Source organism: Vigna radiata, chromosome 8 (genome assembly GCF_000741045.1).
Source record: "Vigna radiata var. radiata cultivar VC1973A chromosome 8, Vradiata_ver6, whole genome shotgun sequence".
Classification (NCBI taxonomy): Eukaryota; Viridiplantae; Streptophyta; class Magnoliopsida; order Fabales; family Fabaceae; genus Vigna; species Vigna radiata.
In genome coordinates, this window is record NC_028358.1 from 36,230,443 (window position 1) to 36,256,847 (window position 26,405).

The 26,405-nt window shown below is 31.8% G+C and overlaps 3 protein-coding genes across 6 annotated transcripts; 1 reads left to right on the forward strand and 2 right to left on the reverse strand.

The window, feature by feature from the left end:
- Positions 1 to 579: 579 nt before the first annotated feature.
- Positions 580 to 6,382, reverse strand: LOC106772560 (malate dehydrogenase [NADP], chloroplastic). Its single transcript, XM_014659048.2, has 14 exons — positions 5,996 to 6,382; positions 5,822 to 5,912; positions 5,010 to 5,096; positions 4,239 to 4,323; positions 2,951 to 3,132; positions 2,793 to 2,863; positions 2,622 to 2,712; positions 2,455 to 2,529; positions 2,260 to 2,361; positions 2,034 to 2,156; positions 1,760 to 1,828; positions 1,606 to 1,674; positions 1,038 to 1,091; positions 580 to 946 (listed from the first exon to the last, which is right to left on the reverse strand). Exons 1-14 carry the CDS (start codon positions 6,151 to 6,153, stop codon positions 893 to 895), a joined length of 1,311 nt encoding a protein of 436 aa, XP_014514534.1. The 5' UTR covers positions 6,154 to 6,382; the 3' UTR covers positions 580 to 892.
- A 4,720-nt stretch (positions 6,383 to 11,102) lies between these two features.
- LOC106771195 (4-coumarate--CoA ligase-like 5) lies at positions 11,103 to 14,277 on the forward strand. The gene is made up of 5 exons (XM_014657123.2): positions 11,103 to 11,206; positions 11,984 to 13,402; positions 13,481 to 13,548; positions 13,631 to 13,733; positions 13,804 to 14,277. The coding sequence occupies exons 2-5, from the start codon at positions 11,987 to 11,989 to the stop codon at positions 13,927 to 13,929; spliced, it is 1,713 nt and encodes a 570-aa protein (XP_014512609.1). The 5' UTR covers positions 11,103 to 11,206; positions 11,984 to 11,986; the 3' UTR covers positions 13,930 to 14,277.
- A 1,073-nt stretch (positions 14,278 to 15,350) lies between these two features.
- Positions 15,351 to 26,016, reverse strand: LOC106772496 (acyl-CoA-binding domain-containing protein 4). Of its 4 annotated transcripts, none has more exons than XM_022785376.1 (14): positions 25,772 to 26,016; positions 24,573 to 24,677; positions 24,258 to 24,335; positions 24,072 to 24,185; positions 23,852 to 23,918; positions 23,658 to 23,719; positions 23,197 to 23,336; positions 22,976 to 23,102; positions 20,886 to 21,000; positions 20,353 to 20,441; positions 19,004 to 19,087; positions 16,148 to 16,468; positions 16,007 to 16,066; positions 15,351 to 15,921 (listed from the first exon to the last, which is right to left on the reverse strand). In XM_022785376.1, the coding sequence occupies exons 2-14, from the start codon at positions 24,660 to 24,662 to the stop codon at positions 15,748 to 15,750; spliced, it is 1,521 nt and encodes a 506-aa protein (XP_022641097.1). In that variant the 5' UTR covers positions 24,663 to 24,677; positions 25,772 to 26,016; the 3' UTR covers positions 15,351 to 15,747. The 4 variants fall into 4 exon arrangements, with proteins under 4 accessions (XP_022641097.1, XP_014514409.1, XP_022641096.1 ...); XM_014658923.2 differs by having other exon boundaries at positions 24,573 to 24,684; XM_022785375.1 differs by having other exon boundaries at positions 24,573 to 24,694.
- Positions 26,017 to 26,405: the final 389 nt, after the last annotated feature.

The following is a 26,405-nucleotide window of genomic DNA, read 5'->3' on the forward strand; positions in this document are numbered from 1 at the left end:
ACCAACATATTACATTTAAGTTAAGTACAATACAAATGAAATTGACTAAATTATATCACATTTTTAAAATAAAATCCAATTGACAATAATTAAAATATTAGAACCTACATAAAATTTTCAAAAAAATATGAGACTCAACCAAGTATTTAAAATATCACATTTTTAAAATAACTATAAAATTTATATACCTTTATAGTCTTCATATTTAAGAAGAACGATGTGATTAAATCTACTAACAAGGACTAAAAATAGATAGTATGTTTGTAGAAAGTAAAATAAAATATATATTATATTTATAGGTAACTAAAATTATACTTAAATATTGAATTTAATTAGAAGGTACTCAACTTCAATCATAGATTACTAAAAGTCACACTTTAAATTATACTTATTTTCTTAATAATTACTTTAAAAGTCACACGTGCGGTGACTTAATAAAGGAATTATATTATCAGTGCATCATGGAAATTCAATTCTTAAACTTTTTCTATTATCATTTACATTTCTTTTAAAATGAAATATGGAATGTTTGTATGAAACACAGAAAATTGAGCATGCTCAAAATAGGTTGAAATTACCTTTGTTGTTTCAAAATCAAATGAATGTTTCCAAACTCTTCTTATTGATATTACTTATTCATTTCTTACATTCATATCCCATACTTCTACATCAATTATTGTGATTTTATTCCAACAATAGAATGCTGCTAACCCATGTCCTAAGACACTTGTTAAGGAATCAAAATGGACTTTCTTTTAGAGATAAATATAAAACTTACCAATGTATCCCATCATGATTCTCAATAAAAACATTGTGTTTATTGATTCCCTAACTAGTACCTTTTTAAGACACAAATTTCAGTATCTGCTTTGGCATTAAGGAGGAAGGCTTGTTACATTTCTCCTGGGAGCATGGTATCACCAGGTAGATCACAAACAGCAATTCCCTTAGATGACAGTTTATAAATTTCAGATGACAGTTAATATAACCATGAATATAAGCATAAATAACTAATAATATTAAGATAAGATGTTTACCTCGCCCGTTAGGTGAGCCACACATCTCTTCTCAGCCAATAACTCAGCTTCAGTCTGCAAAATATTTTTAAGAATTTAAGTTTGAGTCTGAATCTTACATTAAGTAGAAATGAGATATATAATAAGAAAGAAGACTTATAAACTCATTATGTTTAAGGATTTGAGTTGAAGCTAGTATCAAATCTGTTGTATAAGTTCGCTCATGACTCATCAATATCAAATATCTTCAATATATCTCTTTAAAAGACCTAACAATGATATCAGAACTGTTGGCTTACCTAATACGATTGAATTTTGATAACATGTCCAATTTTTAAACGGTAACTAATTTCACTCACAAACATGAGCACCCAGATAGCTTGCAATTAATTAAAAAATCTAAGATGGTAGATTATAAGTGGGTATAGCTCAGTTGGGAGAGTGCTGGACTGAAGATTTGGTGGTCATGTGTTCAATCCATATTTTTACATCAACATTCTAATAAATATGGCTAAGGCACACATGAATAAAAGATAAACTGTATATATACACACACACACACACACAATGTATGAATTTCCATCCTTACCTTTTTTATCCGCTGCCGGAGGTAGTCATCAAATATGACATCCTTCACAAGTTCGTAATCACCATCGCCCTAATGGATAAAAGCTTTCATCATAGGAGGAACAAAGCAAGTTTTAGCAGTTAAAAAGAATGAAGAATGCAGTAAACAAGCTTACCTTCGATCGACATGGCATACTGAAAACAATACCCTCAGCTATTCCATAAGGATTTCCATTGCTATATACCTGGCATTACAATTGCAAAATTTTAGATTGAAATAGTAACTAATGATTAATCAAGGTTGTGCCATGTTTAAATTTGCATGAAAAGAATTGGTTTTTGGCCCTTCAATTAAGCTTTGAAATGGCATATTCCAGACACGTAAGAGCTAATTTTATTTTCACTACACCAGAAGTAAATGCATGAGGTAATTCAGTGATATCAACTTACACCAGAAGAAAACCAATCACCCTCAGGAGTAGGAGTTACTAAAGATCGGATGGCATCAACGATTGATACAGAAGTTGATGCTGCTGATGATCTTCCCCATTTTTGAATAAGTGCACCACCTCTCTACCAATCACACAATCACTTGTCAGCTTTTAGCACAATGAAACTACATATCTTTTATATCATGTGTTTAGCTATTAATGCTACTAACAAAATATTACATTACCTTTTGAACCTTTTCAGTGAACTCTTCCTCCAACCACCTAATATCCTTAACCACCTCTTTGACTGGCAAACCGTCAATTTTAGCATTTAAGAAGTCGGGGACCTATTAATAAGATAGCAGGTAACACCATGTCATAAAAGATAGTTACAGAAATCCAGTTCATGCTCATTATTCTGGTAATGATCCTTCAATGACCTGAGTAGTTGAGTGGTTTCCCCATATTGTCACATTTGACACTTTATCATAAAAGACACCTGCCTTGAGGGCTAGCTGTGAATTTTATTGATACAATACAAAGAAGATAGATGTTAGTTTTCTATGGTAAAAAAAAACTTTAAGGTGAAATCTATAAACTTTGTTACCTGACATTTTGCTCTGTTCTCGTCTAAGCGAGTCAAAGCATGGAAATTTTTTGCAGGAATGTTAGGAGCATTCTTCAAGCATATTAATGCACTGCATTTAATATAGATGAACATTAACATAAATAGACACAACTTGTAACTTCATGTTTACAGATAGAAAGCGAAGCTTACTTTGTATTGCAAGGGTTTCCCACTACTATAACTTTGACATTGCGGGAGGCCACGGCATTTAGTGCTCTTCCCTGTTGTGAAAACGTATAATGTCAGCATAACTAAATTCAGTTTAGCAGAAAGTAAGATATGTGGTTTTGATTTGAACCCCATTTTACCTGCGCTGCATAAATCTGTCCATTTATGTCTAACAAGTCTGCTCGCTCCATTCCAGGTCCTCGAGGCTTTGCACCTATTAGCAAAGCCCATTCTGCATCTTGGAACACTTCATAAGGATCAATACCAATACTCACCTCCCTTAACAAAGGAAACAAAGAGTCCTCCAGTTCCATTGCAACACCTACAAGTTGAATTAGAACATTAAGAATGAAAAACATCAGTCTGTGTTATAATACTCAAGATTAAGGTGTATCTTGTTTCATTTAAAAGCATAACAGAAACAATACATCAGCTACTCTGACCTGACAAGTCAAATTCAAGTGAAGTTATTACTCAAATTCCTATTATTGATTGAATTTCTCATATCTCTCAGTAGCAGATGCTATTAAGGCCTTAGGTTTTCTTAAATGGGAAGAACCATTGGATGGCAGTAGAGTAAGAAAGAGAAGTTTGATGGTAAGCTGAAAGTTTTGTTAACAGGAAAATAAATTGGTGTGAAAGAGGCTGAACCACTCACTCTCCCTATTTTTCAGTAAAAGCAGGCGTGCAAAGGCAACACTACACAAGAATACAATCCTTCCCCAAATCTGTGTGTAGACAGCAGCAGTGTAATTATTAAAAATTGTTGGATGACTCTTTTATTCCTTGCTATGCATGTTGAAAATTTGAAATGTAAATCAAAGAGCCACTTTGGACATTTAAAATATTCAACCTAAACCACAGACACTTGCTTCCACACTTGCCTGCTCCATAATTTTACAACCTTTTATTCCCCAGACATTCATTGAAAGATAGAAAAGAAAGACCGGCAGATCACAGAACTAGATGTGCTCATAACATAAATGACAGTAAAACTCTCCGTGCACGTAACTTCAGTGGAAAAGGTTTTTAATATACTGGCTATGCTATTTTTTTTCCTTAGAATTGTATAAGCTGAATTTGCTGATTGATGCTTTTCCTTTATTTATCTCTTTTCATAACACACTGATGCACACCATTCACAATTCTCCAATTTTCGTATTCTGGCTTTATTCATGGGCCAGATAGTTTCATATTAATGTCTAGTAATCAAGAGTTTCTACAACTTTGCGACACTGATGCACCATTCACCTTTAGTTAGTCTTCTACAGTTTTTTTTATAGCCACAAAAGAGTCGGAATGGAGAAGGACGGGTCAGTTTTTCCTATTATAGGTGGAAGGTATACAACTAATAACAGATAGATACCAAGTTTATATACCAAGGTTACCAAAAACCGATGTCATATTTACCATATGCAGAAAGCTAACCTTCAAGAGCTTGGATTGACCGTTCTGATCCAAGTAACTTGAGAGCAATAGGCTGATCAGGACCAAAAACTTCACCAGATGCAAGCTGACACAATAAATCAACTCAGGCTCTAGAGTCCAACACTAATGTGTGATCATTCAAGGTAGGTCTTATGTAAAATTCTCATAGCACATGCAAAATAAAATTATGTTGAACACTCACCTTACATTCAATTTTGCTTTCATGCTAAATTCAGTTTCTATTTCATGAAACAACAAAGATACAAGAATGTGGTGATTCCAATAAATCTTCAAACTATAAAGCTCAAATTTTGTATATAGTAGTGGCTTTCAATTTGTTTAGAGAACAGATGACAGTATCAAGAGTAAACTAATTCGAACTAAAAGTGTTATATGGTCAACAATACAAAGTAATGTTGATCCATATGTATGTGGTTTATGACAATAAATTCATCAATCAATGAAAAGCAAAAAAAATCCAGTTTTGAAATGGCTACACAACAACTTATTCAGCAACATCAAACAGATAAGAAATTATTATATGCATCTATTATCATTTCAATGACTTCAAAAATCCTAATCTGAGAGTACTGATACAACAGCAACGACAAAACTTTAGCCCACTGGTGACATTGACTACCCAAATTTCAATCAGAGAGAACTGATATGGTAAAAACATTATTGCAAATAGATAAAAATAAAAAAATGATAAGTTGAACATCTGATGTGCTTCATTGACACAATTCTTATTTAAATCCAAGATATACTCACTTTGAAAAGTAGATGATTTGCAATCATTCCAGCAGCACCTGACACTGCAATGTTAATTAATTTCTTCCAGGATCTTGTCTCTTCTTCCTGCAAAAATATTGGTCAAATATTTCAACGACACATACAGCTCAGATTAACAAATTTAACTGTAATAACTTAAAAGAGCCATTAGTTTCATATGCACACATATTTATCCTCTACCCTCTTTCAAACATCTCACAATAAATAACATTAATACATTAATTGTTCATGTTGAGTATATTTCTTTACTGAAATTAGATTGTAGATTAAATTGAACATAAAATTTAAAAATTGGAAAGAGAAAAAAGATTTACAAGACAAAGCATACTGCAAAGGAGACATTGATTAAATTCTACATTTTGACAGATCGCCAAGCACAGTTTTGGTATGGAAGATAACTAATAATGTTACCGATGCCTTTTGGCTGTGTATTGGTGTTTAAACAATTATATATAGACCAAACTTAACAAAATAAAAGGAATCAAAACAAGAACAGTCAAATACAGAGCTACATCAATCTAGTTCTATGTATATAAACCTAAATAAATACAGCGAAGGAAATTATGCATCAACATGCACATATTGACTAACACCAGTACTGGTACATCTAACAAATTTCTGCACCAAAGTAACAAACAAACCTATCAGAAAACAGAAGAAATCAATCTGTAGTGAGGAATTCACTGACTAATAATCGTGGACAACACAAAACATGCTATTTGAATTAAGACAGGCTAAAACTAACAGATACACAAGGTTGAAATACAGAAGAGAGGGGAAGGGACACTCACAGCCCTCAAATCATAGGTAAGGCAGAAGACACCATAGCAGTCAGCCTTACTCTTAGGATCCAGGGTTGTCACAGCTGGCACCTGCACTTCACTGGGAAGTCAAAGGAGGAAAATTCAATCAGACCCAGAACCAGAAAGCTGAAAATGTTGAAAGAAAACAATAAAGTTACTCACTTGGGTGCAACAGAGCAGGAAATCCTAGCATGTTGAGTTCTATGAAGTGGCGCAAAAGAACAGTGGCGATGTCTGGGGAGAGTCCTTGATAGGAAAGAGAGCTGGGATGAGTGAAGACGGGGTTTTGAGCAAGTGGGGTTGAAGTGTGTCACAGCCATGGCAGCACAGCACAGAAAGTCTCAGAAGAAGTGTAAAAAAAAAAGGCACCTTTTCTGCTTATGGAAGAGTAAAATGAAGATTTATGAAGAACTTTGTAAAGGGTATGTGCATACAAAGCAAAGACGAAGTGAGATAACGTTTGGTTCAGGGATAGCAAGGTGGGGTGAGATAAGTAGAAAATGGAAGGTAAAATTGGAGGGCAAGAGAAGAAGAGGATCATTTGAAACTCAGTATAAGGCCATGGACATGACACATGTCAAGCATGGCCTATCGTCAAATTAATCTCCTTACTCTCACAAATTATTGGATTGTATACATGTACAAATACTTTATGTAATAAATTAATAAAATATCATAGTCTAAGTTTTATAAGATAAGGTCTCTTATACTATGTGCATATTGTTTAATGAAAAATTGAGTGATGAATATAGAATATAAGGATCAAATTCTAGTGGCACCAGCATGCATAATGTCACGTGAGGGATAATACCCTTTCTGCAATTGGCTCACTGTTATGTATAGTCCTATGATCTACAGTGTAGTTAGAAAAAGTATATATATATAAGTAGATTATTAAATGAGTCAGACTGATAAAAGATATTTAATTATTAAAAAGAATTAAGCTTATTTTATCAGCTACTCTTGAGTACTTTTTCATAATAAAAAAATGTCATTATTATATCCTGATAAGGATAAACAGGTGGAAGGGTAAAAAAGGGATATATTGCTGAGTACGATATTATAGGACAAGAATGTTTCGTGTCACTTGTCACTTTTTAAGTTTAATATTTGCTAAAATATAATGTATGCGTGGAGAGAGGGATATAGGCATATAATTCAATAAACAATTAATATAGTATTGCATAAGAACATATATAAAAGTGTATTTTTGTAAGAGACAAAAATTCTTAGTTTGGATTTAAAAATTAATGAAAGAAAAAAAAAAGTTTAAGTAAATTAAATTGTGAAAAAGAAAAAAGAAATAGAAAACTTATAATTACTTAAACTAAAGTGATGGAATAAAAAAGTTTAAATTAAATAGATAATATAATGAATGAATGAATTCAAAACAATTTAGTGTATAAGAGAATAAGTATAAATTTCAGTATTCTTTTCTAATGGAATGCATGTGCATTTAGTTTGAATTTAAAGAGAAAGAAAAACAAAATTTTAAATTAAAGATAAACTATATTTCATTATGTTGAGATATATTCATTCTAAATAGCATGATAAAGCTTTCCTCTATTTCATTTAATTCCAATTCTTTTTTCATAGTCTTGTTTTTACATCACACCTTAGACTCACTTTGTTAAGGCAAATAATAAAAGTTAAACAGTTTTACATCAAAATCACAAATTTAAAAGCTCCATGAAATTTATTTTAAAATAAATACATGCAATAAAAAGAAAGAAGAAAATCGTGAAAATTAGAGGGAGCTAATGCCCAAAACTTGGATAGATACACATTATTAAAAAAAAAAAAAAAAAAAACTAGTAGAGATAATTAAAGATAAGTTTTGAGGATAGAAATGCAAGTTATTTTTCTGATTTGTTTGACATAATATACTTTTGTGAATTTCCAGGGGTTCGTATAAACAGAAGAAGAATTTTTTTTTTTAAACCTAACTAATAAAATATTGTTTTAAAAAAAAATAACAATTATATTTTTTAAATATTGATTTTTCAAGTTATAGCTATTAATATTTTTTTATTTAAATTATAAATCTTATGAATGTGGAGGTCACATCTTGTTGAGATATATACATAAATTATCACAGTTATCGAATAATGACAATTAACGAACGACTTAAAAGTAAAATTTGATTATTTACAATTGAGCTTTAATCAGGTTGATATTAATAAAAATTTATTATAAAATCTATAAATATATTTTTGAGATAATGAGATAAATGATATGTATTTATTAAATTATTAATATTTTGAACTATCAATATTAAAGACTTTGGTACAAGAATGTTTCTTACAAAACCTCTAATCAACTTTGACAAATCAAAAACAACTTTAAACTCTTAAGCGATTTATTGCACATTAGACTTTTAATCTCAATCCTACACTCCAAAACAAACATTATTAATCATAATATTAGATTTTTTTCATTTATCTAAATATTTAATTAATAATCTTTATAATAACTATTACAAATCACTCTTGTTAAAATATTTGCCATTTTATTTAATATTAGAAATATATAATATTTTTAAAATTTAAATATATGTAGACCATGCAGATTGGTCCATCCCATCTAATCCTTTACTCACGCAAGTTGTCAATAAAGCCAACCAGACTAAAATAAACCCACATACTCAGAAATCTCAATCCGACCTGATTTTTTTACGGACCTAAAAAAAAGCCTAAAAAGTTCACCCGGATCTTCTCATTTATTTAGTTGAAAGATGATATTTTAATAAAAAATTATGTGTTATTATTTTATTAGTTCGTTTTATTTAAAAAAGATTAATTAGAAATTATTACATAAACTATCAGGTATAAAAAATTTGTAAAAATACATTTTTTTATTTAATTCTAGATTTGTATAATTATTTACTTACTCTGCAATTTTTTTAACAATGTGCGGACATAGTTGGTTTAACCGTGTATGTAGAACAATTTATGTTGACTTATCATCATTATTTTAGTCATTATGGAAAAGAAAATGGCTTATGCTCATAGTCATACTAAAGTTAAACAAATATTTTAAATTTTAAATATATTTTGTAATATAATAGCTATTGTTATTTCAAATTGTTCAGAAACAATACTTATTTAACTGTTAATTGTAAAATTTAAGATAATATTAATCATTTTGTTATTATTGTTAACCTTATAATTAATTCTACTTTTATTTCACTTAATTTTTATTTAAAAATAAAAATAACAAAATATAAAATCTTATAAATACTCTAATAAAATACAACATTTATTAATTTCATAAAAATTGCTTATTAGGTAGATTAAAAAGTGAGAATAAAAGAGTGAAAAAGAAAGAAAAGAAAAAAGTTGAATTGTTTGTTTGTATAAAGAAAAGGTAGAGAAGTAGAACTCTTTATTCTTCCATCAATCATTCTATATCAAGCAATTCAAAAACTCCCATTTTTTTCACTTTTTTTTTATCATTTCTACTCTCAATCCATACTAACGTTTGGAAATATTTAAAAAAAATCATGATATTTGATAATTTTTTTAACAATTTTTTTATAATAAGATATATGTCATTATTTTATTGGTATATTTAAATTTATATTTAAAAAAATATTTAAAACGAATCAATTATGAACTGTTATATGTATATTATAAAAAAAATATTAAAATAATATTGTTAAAAAAAAATTTCCTTCAAAATATAGATATAATGAAAACAAACAATTATTGAAAGGATATTGGTGTATGAAAAAAAGAAGACAATATTGAGTGAAAATGAATGTGCGATCCCAATTTAAAGTGAAAAAGAAGGTGGGATATGACCTTTGATTGTCACGACAAATAAGGTCAACGGAATGATCAAGTAGTTTGTTAAAAATGTGTAAACGTAACGCTTCAAAGGATGAGGAAGGTGAGATATTCATAATTTTGCCTCTATATAACTACGTTTTTGCATTTAATTTTTTTATTATAAAATTGTATAAAAAAATATTGAAAATATTTTTTTTTTATTTTTTATTTGCACCCTTTTTTCTTTTTTTTTACCTAAATTGGTTTTAAAATAGAGAAAAAAATGTTTTCTTGAATGAAATTATTCCTACGTATTTTAGAAGGATTTGGCGATAAAATAATATAGTCTATATTTTTTTTTCAATCATATATATTGTAAATTAATTATTTTTTTATTTCCTATCTCTTTTACAATTATTTTTAGTAAACCAAATAAACCTTTTTTTTTTCCTTTCCTTATCTAAAATGAAATTAAAAATTTATTTTAGTTATATAAATTATAGACTTTTATATTTATTTATATATATATATATATATATATATATATATATATATATATATATATATATATATATATATATAATGAGCTGTTCTTTTAACACACTTCCTGTATAATGTTTAATATTTTGTGAATTAACGGAGTTCAACCATTATATTGGATGATAATAAAATATTAGACTTATACGGTCTCATTATTAATTTATATAATTATTTAATATTTTTATTTAATATATATTGATTTTCATTCAACAAATTGTATGATCAGATTAATTTCTGAAAGTGGTTATTAAATCGTGAATGAAAAAAATAAAAGTATTTTATAATGTGAAAACGCAGAAAAACTTAAGACTTCATTCAATCCATCTCTTATGTAAAACTTGTGCAATAATATATGTTTTTTCATATGTTTTATTGAAATATTAATGTGTGTGTTGGAATATATCTGTTTGAATGTATCTAATTATTGGAAAATGAATAGGAACATAAAGATTGATATAACATCTTATTATTTTCTCTTCTATTTATCTTCAATCATATATTTATATTTACTCTTTAAAAAAAAATTGTATCTTAAAAGATTTACACATTCACTATACATAAATCTTTAAAGATAGTAATTATTCATCCTTCGAAAAATTAATTTAAGCTGTATTCTTATGAAATTCTTCTAAATATATCTCATCTCAAAGATAAAGCATATAAAAAAGATATGAACATAGCTACAGAGTATAAGGTCATTAATTGATTTAATTTAAATATTAGAAATGTATATACCGACCATGGCCGGTGTGCCGTATTCTTCACGTGCTGGTTTTGTGTGACAGATAATGGTGGTGATATATATATATATATATATATATATATATATATATATATATATATATATATATATATATATATATACATATTTNATATATATATATATATATATATATATATATATATATATATATATATATATATATGTATATAGGAAAGTTTAGTTCAGTTATCACAATGATTCGGGCGTGTAGCGCTTTCACGCTTCTTTCAAACATCTCCATTCTCGCTTTCTAAAGGAAAATTGGTGCTGCTCCTTCTCAATTTTATCTAACCAATCCAGGTATTTATAATCCATCATTTTTATTACATGCAATTATATAAAATTCATTTTATTCGAACAAAGATTATTGAAAATAATATATATAACTTCATTTTAACATTTCTTATACCAAAACAAGACAAATATTTTTATGCCAATGATAACTTTTATCCTTTTCCAATTTTAATTTAATTGTGCTCATTCCAATCAATACAATTTTAAGATCGAAACTACACCCACCCACATCTGAACCTACTTTTACTATCTCTATATTTCCACTATGATCTTGTGTATTTGGTAGTAGAGAGCAGACAAGTATTATCAAATTATTACTGGTTGGATTTCATCTTACATTTAACTTTAATAAAAATACAACTTGAATTTTATATGAAAAAAATTCGTAATTGTCTCATTGATGTGTCCATTTTGTCATCTGAGTTTAACTTATATGAGAAGAAGATAAAGGAACAATTAAAGCTAATTATTAATGGTATAATTCAGATATCGTTCTTTGTCGTTTTAGGTCCTTCCCTAACCAAGAAAAAGCATTAAGCAGACAACATGTGCATCCTTCCAAGTATATCCGATTATTGAGGAAAACATATTCACTTTTGAATCATCTTGGCCGGCAATATTAAATTTATTGTTTTATCTTTGCTACACCTGACATAGTTAACGATGTTTGTTCTTGTACTTCACGAATATAACCCTTTTATATATGTTGATTATGGTTCCCACACCTTTTGCCTCAGCCTTTCAACATTAGCTTAGCATTAACAGCACAACTCAAATTTGCAGAAAATGTCAGCAGAGGAAATCTTGTCATCCAACGAAGAACAATATGATATATCTCAGCCTCCATTTGGTAACACAAGTGGCTATAATTCTAGGATAGGCATCTACCACTCTCTAGTTAAGCTTCAAACTAAGCATGAAATCCCAACAAAGCCAGACCTCAACACTGCCCATTTTGTGCTGTCACAGTTCCCACAAGCACACCTTGCTGTGGCAAAAACTGCATTCATTGATGCAAGAACAAATCTGAGAGTTAGCTATAGTGAGCTGAGAAGGTCTGCCTACTCCCTTGCATCAGCTTTGTTCCATGGACTTGAGGTTAGGAAAGGTGATGTGGTTTTTTTATTGTCACCAAACTCAACCTTGTACTCGGCCATATGTCTAGCTGTGTTGTCCGTTGGAGCAGTTCTGTCCACTGCCAACCCCATCAACACAGCATCAGAAATTGCGAAACAAGTGCGTGATTCGGGTGCTAAACTAGCCATCTCAACACCAGAGGAGCTGCACAAATTGGTCCCAACTGGGGTTCCTACAATTCTCACTTCTCGTTCTTCTGATGGCAGAATGTTATCCGTTGAAGAGTTAATAGAAGGTTGTTATGATTCAACCGAGTTGCCGCAAGTTCCTGTGGCACAGTCAGACACTGCTGCTATATTTTACTCTTCAGGGACCACGGGAATAAGCAAAGGTGTGGTTTTAACTCATGCAAATCTCATTTCCATAATGAGATTGATTCTCTGGTCTGCTGATGTCAGTGGATCCCAAGATGATATTTTCTTGGCCTTCATTCCAATGTTTCACATCTATGGATTTGTATTCTTTGGATTAGGATTGTTGTGTGTTGGTATAACAACAGTTTTGATGCAGAAGTTTGACTTCCAAGATATGCTTGATGCAATCCAGAAGCACAAGGTTAACAACGTGCCAGCAGTGCCACCAGTGATCCTTGCGCTAGTGAAGCATTCAAGGAAAGCTAGTTGTGACTTGTCCAGCCTAAGAAGAATGGGGACAGGTGCTGCACCTTTGAGCAAGGAAGTGGCACTGGAGTTCAGGAAAATGTTTCCATGGGTTGAACTAAGGCAAGGTTATGGACTAACAGAAAGTAGTGGTGGAGCAACATTTTTTGTCTCAGATAAAGATGCTAAAGCTCATCCAGATTCATGTGGGAAGCTGATTCCAACATTTTCTGCAAAAGTTATAGACACTGAAACGGGGAAGCCTTTGCCCCCTAACAAAGAAGGAGAGTTGTGGTTAAAAAGTCCTACCATTATGAAAGAATATCTGGGAAATTTGGAGGCAACAAGTTCAACAATTGATTCAGAAGGTTGGTTGAGAACTGGTGATCTTAGTTACATTGATGATAATGGATTTGTTCACATAGTTGAACGGATAAAAGAGCTAATCAAGCACAACGGGTATCAGGTACTGAAAGCCATAAAAGTTTCAGTTTTCAACTAGAATATGACTGTATCAGTAAATACAACATTCTGCTTGTCTCAGGTGGCTCCTGCAGAACTGGAGTCTGTGCTGCTAAGTCACCCTCTTATAGCTGATGCAGCAGTTATACCGTGTGTTAATCTCTCACGTTTTGCCCTCTTACTATTCATAATCTGTGTGAATTTCTGATGTGGAAACAAAGATATGATGCAGGTTGGAAGATGAAGAAACTGGACAGATACCAATGGCATATGTGGTGAGAGCAGCTGGTTCTGAACTCTCAGAAGACCAAATCATTCAATTTGTAGCAGGCCAGGTAGCTTGTATTAGCTGTGTTAATTTTAATTATCTTTTAATGTACATAAAATAAAATGGAGAATTTTCAGGTGGCTCCATATAAGAAAGTGAGAAAGGTGAGTTTCATTGACACTATTCCAAAGTCAGCTGCTGGCAAGATATTGCGGAAGGATCTTGTTTCACAAAGCAAATTTCAACCTGTCTCCAAGCTATGAAGAACAAGTAGAAGTGACAGTATCCCAGAATGTTTCACTGTTTTTTAGGATATATATCAAATTGTTTGTCCTATATTTACTCGTGCAGGCTGAGGGGATATTTAATGTTGGCATAAAGGAGAGAAGAACACAGTGAATCAGAACTCATCTTCGAGACTCTACTCCAAATAGATATTTCTTAATAAAGAATATTGCCTGTGGTTTTCATCTCATTGAGTTTATGAGTTCTGTTGTCTTTTTTATTATTATTATTATTATTAAGAATTTAATTAAAAAGAAAGATAGGATCTGAGAATAGAGAAAATAGGGGTTGTGAAAATAACAAACCGGCATAAGCAAAACTCAATAATAATTTTACCATCTTAATGTCTTCTTCCACAATAGGTTTACGAAAAGTGAAAATTGTCTATTCGTTGTAAAATTAGTTCAAAAATCTATTTCAAAGTACACAACAAAAAAAACTTAAAAATATATTATAGTTAATTATACAATTCAAAATTCAAAAATATATTAGAAATTGATTGTAAAACCCGGAATATATATTTAAATCTAAAAGTATATTTCAAATATTTTATTACATTTATAATTATGGAAGATATATTTTCAATGAAATTTAGTGTAATGGAGAAATCGATAATATGTTTTTAAATTTCAGAATTAAAGCATGAACATTTTAGACATTCCATATGCAAGTGCAAGAAGAAACAATAGAGGTACAACGCAGCACCTCCATAAATTTCTTCATATACTCGCATATTTCTTTTTTTTTTTTTTACATTTTATTCTTTTTAAGTTATACAACTAAAAAGTTATTTTTAACTTTTAGATGGTGCAATTCTGAATTGCACAAATTCAAAATTAAAAAAAAAAAAGACAAAATGAAAAAAAAAATGGTAGTGCAGGAAGATACTGCCCCCAATATTTAGTTTATCTCCAACTAGATAGTTAGATGAAATTGGACCTTCAACACCTCAGGATCAACTAATTCTGTAATTATGCTTGAGCAATGTTTTCCTCATCTTATAACTATTGGCTCAATTATTTTCCTTTTTTAAAAAAACTAATACAAAAATTCTCTTTAATTTTGACAACCAATAAATATGGTAAACTTAACAAGTCAGTTTTCATTTTCCTATTATTGATGACGTAACGTGCACAATGTTATTCGTCGTCTCTTGTATAACCCACAGAAAATACCGATTTCAATGCAAATACACTAACTCCCCTAAAATCATCTTCCTTCTTAAGGACACTTAAACTTCTGTTCTCTACATTGGATATCAATTCACAACAATGAAATGAGCATTCTTCCGCTCACACGAAATCTACCAATATTAATTCTTGATGTGATCAATCAACGACACTCCAAAACTCGCATCTTTTACATAGAGATAACAAATCCGCTCACCACCCAGTGATCATTGGCAATCGAACATCCTAGCTAGTTATATTTAAAATGGAATAAATCATGTCAATCAGATTCCAATATAATCAAATGAATACAATCAAATAAAAGGTAAATCCTATAAATTTAATGGACAGTTGAGCATGAAATGTATCAGTCAAAAGTAAACCTGTCTAGGTACGCATTACAAATTCAAAAAGATTATGTACCCATCTCGAAAGTTTCAGTCTTCAGTGCTTCAAAATTGGAGTCCATCAATCATTTCAACTCAAGATGATAACTTAAAAGTTCTGTAACAAAGAAATTTTATTTTCTAAATGAAAAAAATAAAAAAAATAGAATATAACCTGTTAAGGTTCCTCAGACTCAATATATCACTTTCAGTTGACATTGCTGCCATGACCTCATACTTCTCATTTCTCACTCCCACCAAACCATCGCCAAACTCCACCGGAACTCTGTCTCTGTGCTGTTGCAGCAAGCTCCATTTCCTGGTCCAGAGCAGAATTCTTTTCACGAAGAGCTTGTACCTCTTCCTCCACTGACTGCATTGATTCCAGCAACTTCTGGAGTTCTGCAATTTTGGCCTGGAAACGAACATTTTTATTATACTCAATTCTACACGAGCATGAAGCCATATTATACTCCAAAAATAGGAAAGTGAATCTGTACCTCCAAGTTAAAGCATCTTGATCTCTCAGCCACAAGTTGTCCCTGGACTGACTGGAGTTCCTGAAATACATATTTAATTATGAAAAATAACACCTATCAATTAAATTATAGCACACCTTCATATCAAAACCGCAATAATACCTTGGACAACTCAGCATGAGTATTATTTAACTCTTCTATCTCGCCTCCAATCTTAGAATTTTCAGCCCTGACTTCTGCAATTGACAATTCCAATATTCGTTTCTCTTCTTTAATTGCTTCAAATTTGTCCGTCACATCGTCTTTAGAATGACCATTTACATGTGAGTTGGAATTCATATCATCTAGTTGCATGAAATCCAACTTCTCTGATTTAGACAACGCATAAGCAGAAGTAACAGAAGCTGCAGCGGCAGCGGCAGCAGGTGATTGGAAAATCTTAGGACGTACAATGTCTTTTTCCTTGGGTCTCATAACAAAAACCTAAATTTGCAAGTGACCAAGCCATCAGCCACAGAATCCATTATATGCAATACCAAAACATTAATTAATAGAACTCCCCTAAAAATATGTAAAATTAGCAAACTCGTATTCTGTGGCATAAAACACAATTTGCAGTCATAATAGAAACCAGTTTATTTGAGTTGAATTAAATCAATTTGCATGGTACAACAATCAGTCTTGTCCCACTAGGAACGTAGATAATCAATGCCATTCACTTTTGTTAATACCAAATACCAAATTTTTAATAACCATTTAGTCCAAGGTCTTTTCAATTGGACCACATTCCATTTTAACCACTTTTCTATCATGACGAAACAACCTGAGGAAACTTTATGCAATATTCTCCAAGTTTCTCTTAGTCCTTTTAGTAACCTTATCTTTTCAAGCTTGTTCAATCACTGACCTCAACATTCTGATCCGCAAAAACAATAAAAACATTAGATATTTGTTCTTGTGAAGATGTCTCTCACTGCCCAACATCAGCTAGCAAAAGCATGGGGCATCCTTAGTCTTATTAATTCCACCAACCTACTTGACATTCTTGGAATTATTCCAGTAGCCTTTTTGTTAAAAAAAAGAACTTAGCAATTCGAGGGTAATTTAGTGAAATGTTCTTAATGAATCCCAATATCACATTAAAAAATATTCACCCTCGTGTAGCTTTATTTGAAAGCACTTCTTCTACATGGTTATGAAAATTCATACTTCGCTAACACCCCGTTTTGCAATGTTATCACATAATTAACCTGTGACATTTTTCACCCATTTATTCTTTAGTGGTTTAACAGTAAGATAAAAGCAAACGAATGTGAACTCGCTTTTCAAGTTTCAAGTCATTCCCTTCCAATTTTTCACCAAATTCATCAGAATTCCCTTAGCTTCCTTTTTATTAAAGTACTCTCTGCAAAATATACACATAAGATGGAGTAGGAAGTCCAAAAAACTTTCAAGTTTTCAAGTGAAGCTAAAACAAGAGAGGCATATGTCCAAACAGGCAGGCAGTCTCTTAAGAAAGAGAATCGAGGTCAACCACAGGCTGAACCAAAAGCTTTGCTACTATACATAGAAGGAAGAAAGGCCACTAGTGTAATAAGAGGTAACAGAATATTGTTAAGATAGTTAAGAATCAGTTAGGGAGAGGAAGATTAGAAAAGGAGCTTTGACGTTATTTTTGACAGGTAATTACCCTTGTGTAAAGGATTGTAGTTCTTACTTCAAAAATACAGAATTTATTCTTTCTGTTCTACAACTATTCTCCTTTTCCCCCCAAGGGAACAATTATTTGTTCTCTTTGTGTGTAGAAAAATCCTAACACAGTCTGGACTCTCGAACAATTCAACAAGGAAGGGTTCAAGTTGTTTCCATTTCCAAAAGAAACCAAGAGGGCATATATGGCCCAAATGAACAGGCATGCATGTTCAGATGAGCAAGCAGCGTAGAATCACACAACCAAGTAGGGATGGTCATAGATTGGATTTTAGGAAATCCAATCCAAATATTTAGATTTTGAATCCAAATCCATTTTTTTATAAAAACAATCAAAAATGAATTTTTAGATCCATATATTTTTTTAATAAAAATTACTTTTTTTAAATTTAAATATGTATTTTTTAAAAATAAAGCAACTATTTCATCTAATATATAAATATATAAAAAATTTAAATAATATATAAAATATTAAAATAATATAATATCATAATTTAGTAATATCAAAGACTAAAGATAATATATTATGCAAATTCTTAACATTAAAAAAAATACAACCATCTAAATGTCAATATAATATCCAACAAAATAAAATAATTTAAATATTCAAATAATATCTACTATCAATTACTGAATTATTAAATTAAAACTAATTATCATGTACAATATATATATATATATATCAGTGCATAGTTATAGCCACAAACAAGATACATCATCACACATACATTACATTGCAAAAGCTTCGGCCATGATGTCTAACCAATCGAATTTACAGGGATCCAAGTTGCACTTTTTTTAATATCAAGTGTCCATTCAGTCCAAAAACAAGACTAGAAAGCAAAGCTGAGCCCGCTGCCAACTAAGATTGAAAATTTGGATTTTCCAGTTTTTTAAATCCATATAAACAAAATGGAAATCTGATATGGAAAATGGATTAAAATATGGATCCAAATGAAAAACAGATTTAAGGGAATGGATCTTTTAATCGATCAGAGCAGAGCAAAATTAGAGCAGTTTAATGCAAACAGATTTTTTGCCGACCCTTACAACCAAGCAATCAAGCTGCGGAGAAAAACCATGCATATTGCAAAAAGGACCAATCAAAGTACAAAAACTCTCCGATGGCTAGAATTGATGAAAAATGACATCAAACTATTGTAAGCAAGAGAGAGTGTGATTATATATAAACCATTATTAAGGATAACAGGGACAGGCAGTAGCAAAAGCACATAAATCAGTCTTCCTTAAAAAAAAATAAATAAATCCTGTCTTCCATAGACAACAAAAATACTTTACATCACATACCTCGTTGCTGTACCTCCCATTATAGCCTCCAAAAGCTAACAGATACTTTTCTCCATCAACTGTTGCCGAACAGACACTAAGACCCTGGCAATGGTAAAAATCAGTAGATAAATACATAAACATAACAGGATTGAATTGTTGTTATTTATTTCAGTACAAACAATTGCTTAAACAATCATTTTTGTACTCAATTACAAATAAAGAGCCGGCACCTCATTTCAATTGGTTAATGTTAGCAAGTCAAAAAAGGTTGAGGTGCCACTTTATTTCTTCTTTCTAGCTTTCCCTTTATTCATCTTCAAGGTGCCCTTATGGTGTTGCTACTGTATCTCCCAAGGATACAGCCCTTACCGTCTTCTTATATAGTTTATTTTTTTGTATTTTCATTCAATAAATTCCTTAAATTCTACGTCAATCTTCGGTATATAATACATAAGAGGAGTTGCTTACTTTCTTCCTCAAATCTGGAAGATCCTACGCTTTTGTTTCTGATGCAAGTGATGGACCTCCTACTATTTTATGTTCAACTACTCTGCTTGCAACATTACATGTGGCCTTGGAGCCTCTCTGTTAATAAATATGCTCGCTCGCTAATTTCCACTAATCTGGAGCTCTGTGAATACTCAGTTACACAGTACCGTACACTTGCTTCCAACCTTAGCAGGAATACTACAGCAACTTCGTAATTTTAGATGTATTTCCTTGACTTTGTAATGTATGTACCCCCAAGCTTGCTTAACTTAATGAATTTGATTTCTATGGAAAAAGATTCCTCCCCCTTTCCTTTTGACTGCATCAGACTTTGTGAAGGAATAGGTGTTTTAAACAAAAAAACAATTCAATGAATTATAAACATGTTCTGCATGCAAAAGATAGAACCCACGTCTCAGTGAGGATCTGATCTTGCATAGTGAAACAATCAACACTCAACAAATTTCTTTTTCAAACAGTGATGTAAGCATATACATGGAGATTGTCATTCTAGACTCTACCCACTCTCACCTTCGTCTAAACAGATCAATAAAAAAGTGAATGTCCTAGGTCTCTCATTAACTGTACAAAGTTAGGTATCCCTACTCCAGTGTTTAGGAGAAAACATGATCCCAATCAACTGAAATTGAAGATACAAAACAAAGTTCCTATCAAGTCAAGGCAAAGTAAGTCTACAGGAACAGACTCAAATCCTAAATACATATATAGTCATAATAAAACAGCCTCAAATAAACAATCACAGGTATGGTAACCAACTCTAATACTGACTATGGAGAAGAGAGAATGACAATCCTCCAATAATATTCCTTGAAATATTAAAAATACAAAAAAAATAAAATATTTCACCGAGTAATTACCTCACTGGAAAGTGGATCTTTTTGCTTCACAACAGTCAATACTGACCATACAAGCTTAGACATGTCTAACACCAGGGTTTCAGGGCAACCTGTTTTGCAAATTAGATAATCATACATCCATGAAGAATAAAGACTAACCTATAATGTACAGACAATTGATACAACAGTAGTTTACCCATCCTCTTCCCTTTTACGCAATTTTTGTGGTTCATTTAAGGTTTTAATTGAAACAAGGAGGCCAATTGTTTTTGAAAAGTGTGGTTTATACTGTGTTTGATGATATGGTTGGAGTATGAGGCCTCCCCATCCACCCAGATTTGTTTCAAGAAGGTTCTGTTTCCGGTTTCACAGTAGGGCAAAGCCCAATGCAATTTCAAGGAAGTTATTATTTCTGACATGCACATGGAGTGAACTTACATGCTGAATTATTGGATTTCTATTTTGAAGAATATTTTATCCGCTTCCCTGAAGTTTTATTTTGTACTTCTCTGAGACTATTTCTTTATAATTTCAAAAATAAAATAATCACATACCACTTTTATTATCTCCACCACCAACTATATACCAGCTTTCATCAATAGTGACACCAGCATGACCAGCCCTTGGAGATACTAAATTACCTTGAGTTTGTGGTTGGGACCACTCCATCTGAACCAAGCAAGATTGTTAGATCAATATATGTTCAATTGTAAACTTGTATGGGGAAAAAACTACTTGGAAGATCAATGGCCAAAACTCAAACAATTTCTGGAAAGGTAAATGTAAATTGAAATCAATCAAAAGTTTGTTTAAAAGGAATATTGAGATTCTTCTTCCCCTTCCTTCCATGGATTACAAGGTCCAGGTGAACAAAGTAAGCAAAATAAGCATTATGCTTGCAACTTAACACTTGACTTAAGAAGCAAACATATGTAAATAGATATTTACAAACAATAGTACTTGCAAAGCACGAGATGAAAAAAAGTGTATGTGTTGTAAATATGTACACTAGTCATCGTCAATTGCAAAGTTTGTGTTGAAAAGTAACAGAGATAAGTGTAGTTTATCTTTATGATATCGTGAGATTTTGTTTTCCCTATCTTGTGTTATTTCCTTACTTAGGCTTACCTTTGAAAAGGGAAACCTGTGATTATACATTGCACACAGTTAACATACAAATTCTGTTTCTTCCAACTGTTTACCAGTTCTTAGCCTTTTCATTGAATGAAGTCTCCAATGGATACAAATTTCAGAAAAAAATAAAAAAACACAACACGAACACTTATACTTCACATAAATTTTGTTATGAAAAATTCCAGTGGAGAAGCAGATCTACATTAGATACATATTCTCATAAAAAGAGAATAACTACTGCTTTAACAAATGTCTGCTTCTATTTGTTCCAAGCATCACCTACGGAATATTCTCACTAACATACCAAGTATTTTACTAGCCACCTGCACATACTTTAAACTAAATTCACTCACATAATTGTTTGTTAAGGTAATATCTTTGAGTAAAGATAGCTTATCAACCAAATACATTTATGTTCCTAAATTATCAGTAAATATTAGCCGAATGCCTTGACACCTTGACGGTCCACAATTCCATCAAATTACAGGAATAAGCCTTAGTGGAACAAAGTACTACCATGGAGTTCATTTCATTTGTTCTTATCCAAGTATTCAGGACAAAATTTAAGATGGATATTCCAACTTCATTTAGCAGCATCCCTAGTGATTTTTCTCCCTTAATCAGTAAGTAGTATCACTGGTTGCTGCAGTTAAATGTTAACAAGTTTTTCCTCAACAACCATTGAAGGCTATTTCATGATTCATCAAAACGTTGATCCAAGACTAGTATATATTTATAGATAAAATCATGACTAAACTTTAGTGGGTTGAGCGTTCACCATTAGACCAAAAGCTATAGCTAATAGCTACTCGAAACATCAACATGCTCTGCAGTCTGCAAAGCAATCTGGTAGGCAAAATCGTAATGCTTTTGGGTTTTTTAAAGAGAAAGGCAAAATGCCCATTCATTGGCAGTAATCCATAAAGAAGCCAGATAAAACCATCTGTCCCATAATTCTGAAATTTGAAGGAGCTGGAATTTTCATATCATAGGATAGGATACTGAAAAAACAGGATCCGCATTATTGATTTCTTATTGAAAGTCCTTTATGTCAGTTACTGATTTCAATATATCAGTAACAGGATAAAGTTCCATATACTAGAGAACCCTCTCGCCCAAAATTAATGAATAAAATGGATAAAAAAATAGTATGAACTATTCAAGGGTCTGCTGCTTCTTTCCCAATGTTTTTACTCAATTCTCATTTCTAGTAATAGTATGTGCTACATTCTCTGAAGGAGGTATAATTCCCACTATCTTAGATACCTCTGACTCTGTTGCTATCACAGTGAATATTATTCCCTCAATCCCCACCAATGCACACATGCCTTAAATCTCGTATATTTTTTCTTTCTAGTATACACTACAGTAAGAGTATCATATCAAAAATCAGTTTTGCACATTATTATACAGAATTTACTGATCACCCTAGAATGGAAGAAACAAGCTTAATAATACTTTGATTTAATTAAGCATGCAAAGAAAAAGTTGGTAAATTCTATTCACTTACTGTTTGCATGTCTAATAAATGAAGATCATTGAAGAAGACAGAATGAGAGCAACCACCAAATATTAGAAGGTAGCGCTGTCCTTGAATAGAAGCTGCATGATCGTATCTAGGAGCTGGAGGAGTCTGGCTATCAAAATCCAAGAAATTGGCGTGGTCAGCCATATGGAACTAATCTAAAGCATGAAAACAGTTTCTGAAAGTGTAAAATTGGTACCACTTACCTAGTCTCTATCATTTCCCAATTCATACTTTCCAGATCGAGAACATGGACATCATTCAACAGCTTCCTGCTCATATCTTCTCCACCAAACAATATCACTCTTGAACCAACTAATGTTGCAGAATGTCCCACACGAGCTACCTGGGAAAATAAGTTGAAAACATTCAAATATCTATTCAACTATAAACAAAGTGACTTCCATCTTACATATACAGATAATACAAAGAAACACTACTTAATTGAATATTCTGCATACATGATTCAAAAAGAAAAGAAAGTATAAAGATAATCAACAGTAACAACCAATCCTCATCCCACTAACTGGGGCTGGCTACACGGATTCATAAGCACAATTAAACTATATCAAACTTTTAGAGTAGGACATTGAAAACGTTAACCAAACAAAAAAAATCAACATCCAAGAACAGAACGTCAAGCTTTTAAATCAATGAACACACTTACTGGGACATTTCCAGAAGTCTTAATAACTCCAAACTGGCTTGTTTCAATGTCAATGTATCGAACTGCGAGAAGTTCAATAAACATTATGAGTTTTTTACGTGTTATCATGCAATAACATGCCATGAATGAATATGAAATAATCAGGCACTTGTATGATTTTCTCCCAGTATAAAAAACATTGTATAGATACTAGCCTGTTAATTCAGCCGAAGAGTCCCGTGAACTGCCACCAAGAAGAAGTAGTTTCTCCCCCCACCTAATCTGCAGAAATTTCCAAATCTATTCATATCAGAACAAATCAAATATCAATAATATCCATTTACCACTAACACTCATCGTTCATTAGTAGCCAAACTGGAGAAATTTCATACTATAAGCACAGATGTGCATCAAAAGAGTTGTCTTATAAATTACCATACTGTGACCAGATGTGGCAGGAAGAATTTCCTGTGAGCTATCGCCATCCTCTTTTTCAACATTTGCTTTTAGTTTCAGAGAGGACCACGTCAAATTTCTTAAATCAAAAACCTGCAAACAGCTAAATCACATGACACACAACAACAAGTCTGAGATTCAAAAGCATTGGTGCATACCAAATACCTGAACATCAGATAAGTGTCGGCCATTACGACTCCCACCAGCAATGTATAATTTTTCATCAACTACTGCTGCAGCATGCTACAGTGAAGAATACATGGAGTAAGAATCGGGAACAAGGCAAAGGAAAGACTTCACATAAGAAGCCTAGAATGCCTAACGATTTCTAGCATTCAAAAGCAAAACAAATAACTCATAACAAGATCCAATCAGGAATCCTTTTTATGGTTTTGCTAGAAAAGATATCTAGCCTATTTTTCCAGCTAATCTTCTATTATTCTATTCTCTAATAAATCAAGAAAAGGAAGAGAAGCAAACCTTGTAGCGAGGACCTGGGCGAGCACCAGATACAGTAACTGGTACCCACTCATCATATGTAAGCTCCTTATGCCAATTGTTGACTTCCATATCTCTCCAGCACTCCTTTACACTAGGAAGAACTTTTCAAATCACCTTTAATTTTAAATTGTCAAATTAACTGTCATAAACAGGCTACTGCTCTGAATGACAAATTCTCTACAGAACACACATAAAAAATCCATACGAGTAAAAGTGGGAAGCATGGACATGAGAATACAATCAATTTTAAATATTAGAAGCAAGGTTGTCAAACTCTTAAGTTAATCGGTAAACTCATAAGAGTCTACAATTGCGGGTAGAGAACGACTTGACTAACTCTCAAATTCCTTTTTGGGTAAACACGAGCAAACTCAAATAAACTATTGAGTCAAGATGGGAGTTAGCAAATTTGAAATCAAATGTAACTTTAACCCCTGCTGACACTGCAATGTTAGTGTTTTACTATGGCTAATAACTGTCCAAGTCTCGTGAGTACCATATACGTAGCCAAAATATGATATCATAACAAAATTTAAGAGTAATCTACTCACACCCTCTCGGTTATTTTAACAGAAAAGTACACATCAAAATTCTCAAAGGGATAAAAATATATTGCCACACTCTGAATGCCATCAAAATGGATTGAGCTTTTATTTTTTCTTGATTGTTTCCAATCTAGCAGAGCTGCTTAAGTCATGCCAACTGATGCCAAGTAAAAGGACTGGTCAGTAACTACATTATGATCTCACATTTATTAGATGCATAATTTTACAACGAGTTACAATTTCGTGACCCAACTCTCCCATTACCAGCGATATTATTAAAAAAAAAAAAAGAAGGAGAAGCTACCACTAGCATTACTCTACGCTCTGTTACTAACAAGAAGGAAGTTCCAAAATGCAGTAAAAACATACTTGCACGAAGATCAGGGACCCTGGAATGCCTCTTAACTTAAAATGTTCGAAATTACAATCACAAACTGAAGAATTGTCATAATCACGTGATTTTCAACAATACTTTGACATGCAACCTTAAGCATCTGAAATTGCAAATCTAGATCGAATACACCGAAGAAAGTCACTTAAACTATACTCAACAGAAACTAAGATAGCCTGTAAATTCGAAATAAGAGCAAATAGAAACGATGGATTAGAATTGAGAGTGAAGAAGGTTGAAACCTGTCACTGAGAGAATTGGCAGATCTCGAAACGCTGTCGTCTGGCACAGATGAGTATGAGGAGATCGGACGGTGGCGGATGCAGAGCCACCGTCAGAGATCTCAATGGATACGTTGTTGTAGCAGAGACCGTAGTGTCGGAAAGGCGCGACAAAACAAAAGTTACGGCAAGAATAGGCTGAGTTGTTGTAAGTTGTACCTCGAGACTACTTGTACAACCATAAACACATGGTGACAAAAGACATGGCAAATAACTTTGTTTTTCAAGTTATTTTTCTCGAATATTTTCATGGTAACATATATATTGATGAAGTATGGATGTCAATATGGTATAATTAATTATTAATTTTTAGAAATTAAGTGATTCAGTATGAAGATACGAATGTATATCTATATATTTACTTTTTTTTAGGTTGTTAAAACACTCATAATTTATTAAGTAGTTTAACAAATTTATTTTTTTATTTTATTTTGAAAATTCAATCTTTTCATTTCTTTTAGATTGTTAGTAAACCTCTTGAATATTTGCAAAGTTTATTCATATATTTTTAAGATATTTATTCTTTTGTTATAATCTTAATTATATTATTTTTGTGCAATTTTCGTGTAGAATAAAGATATTTTGACACACATTT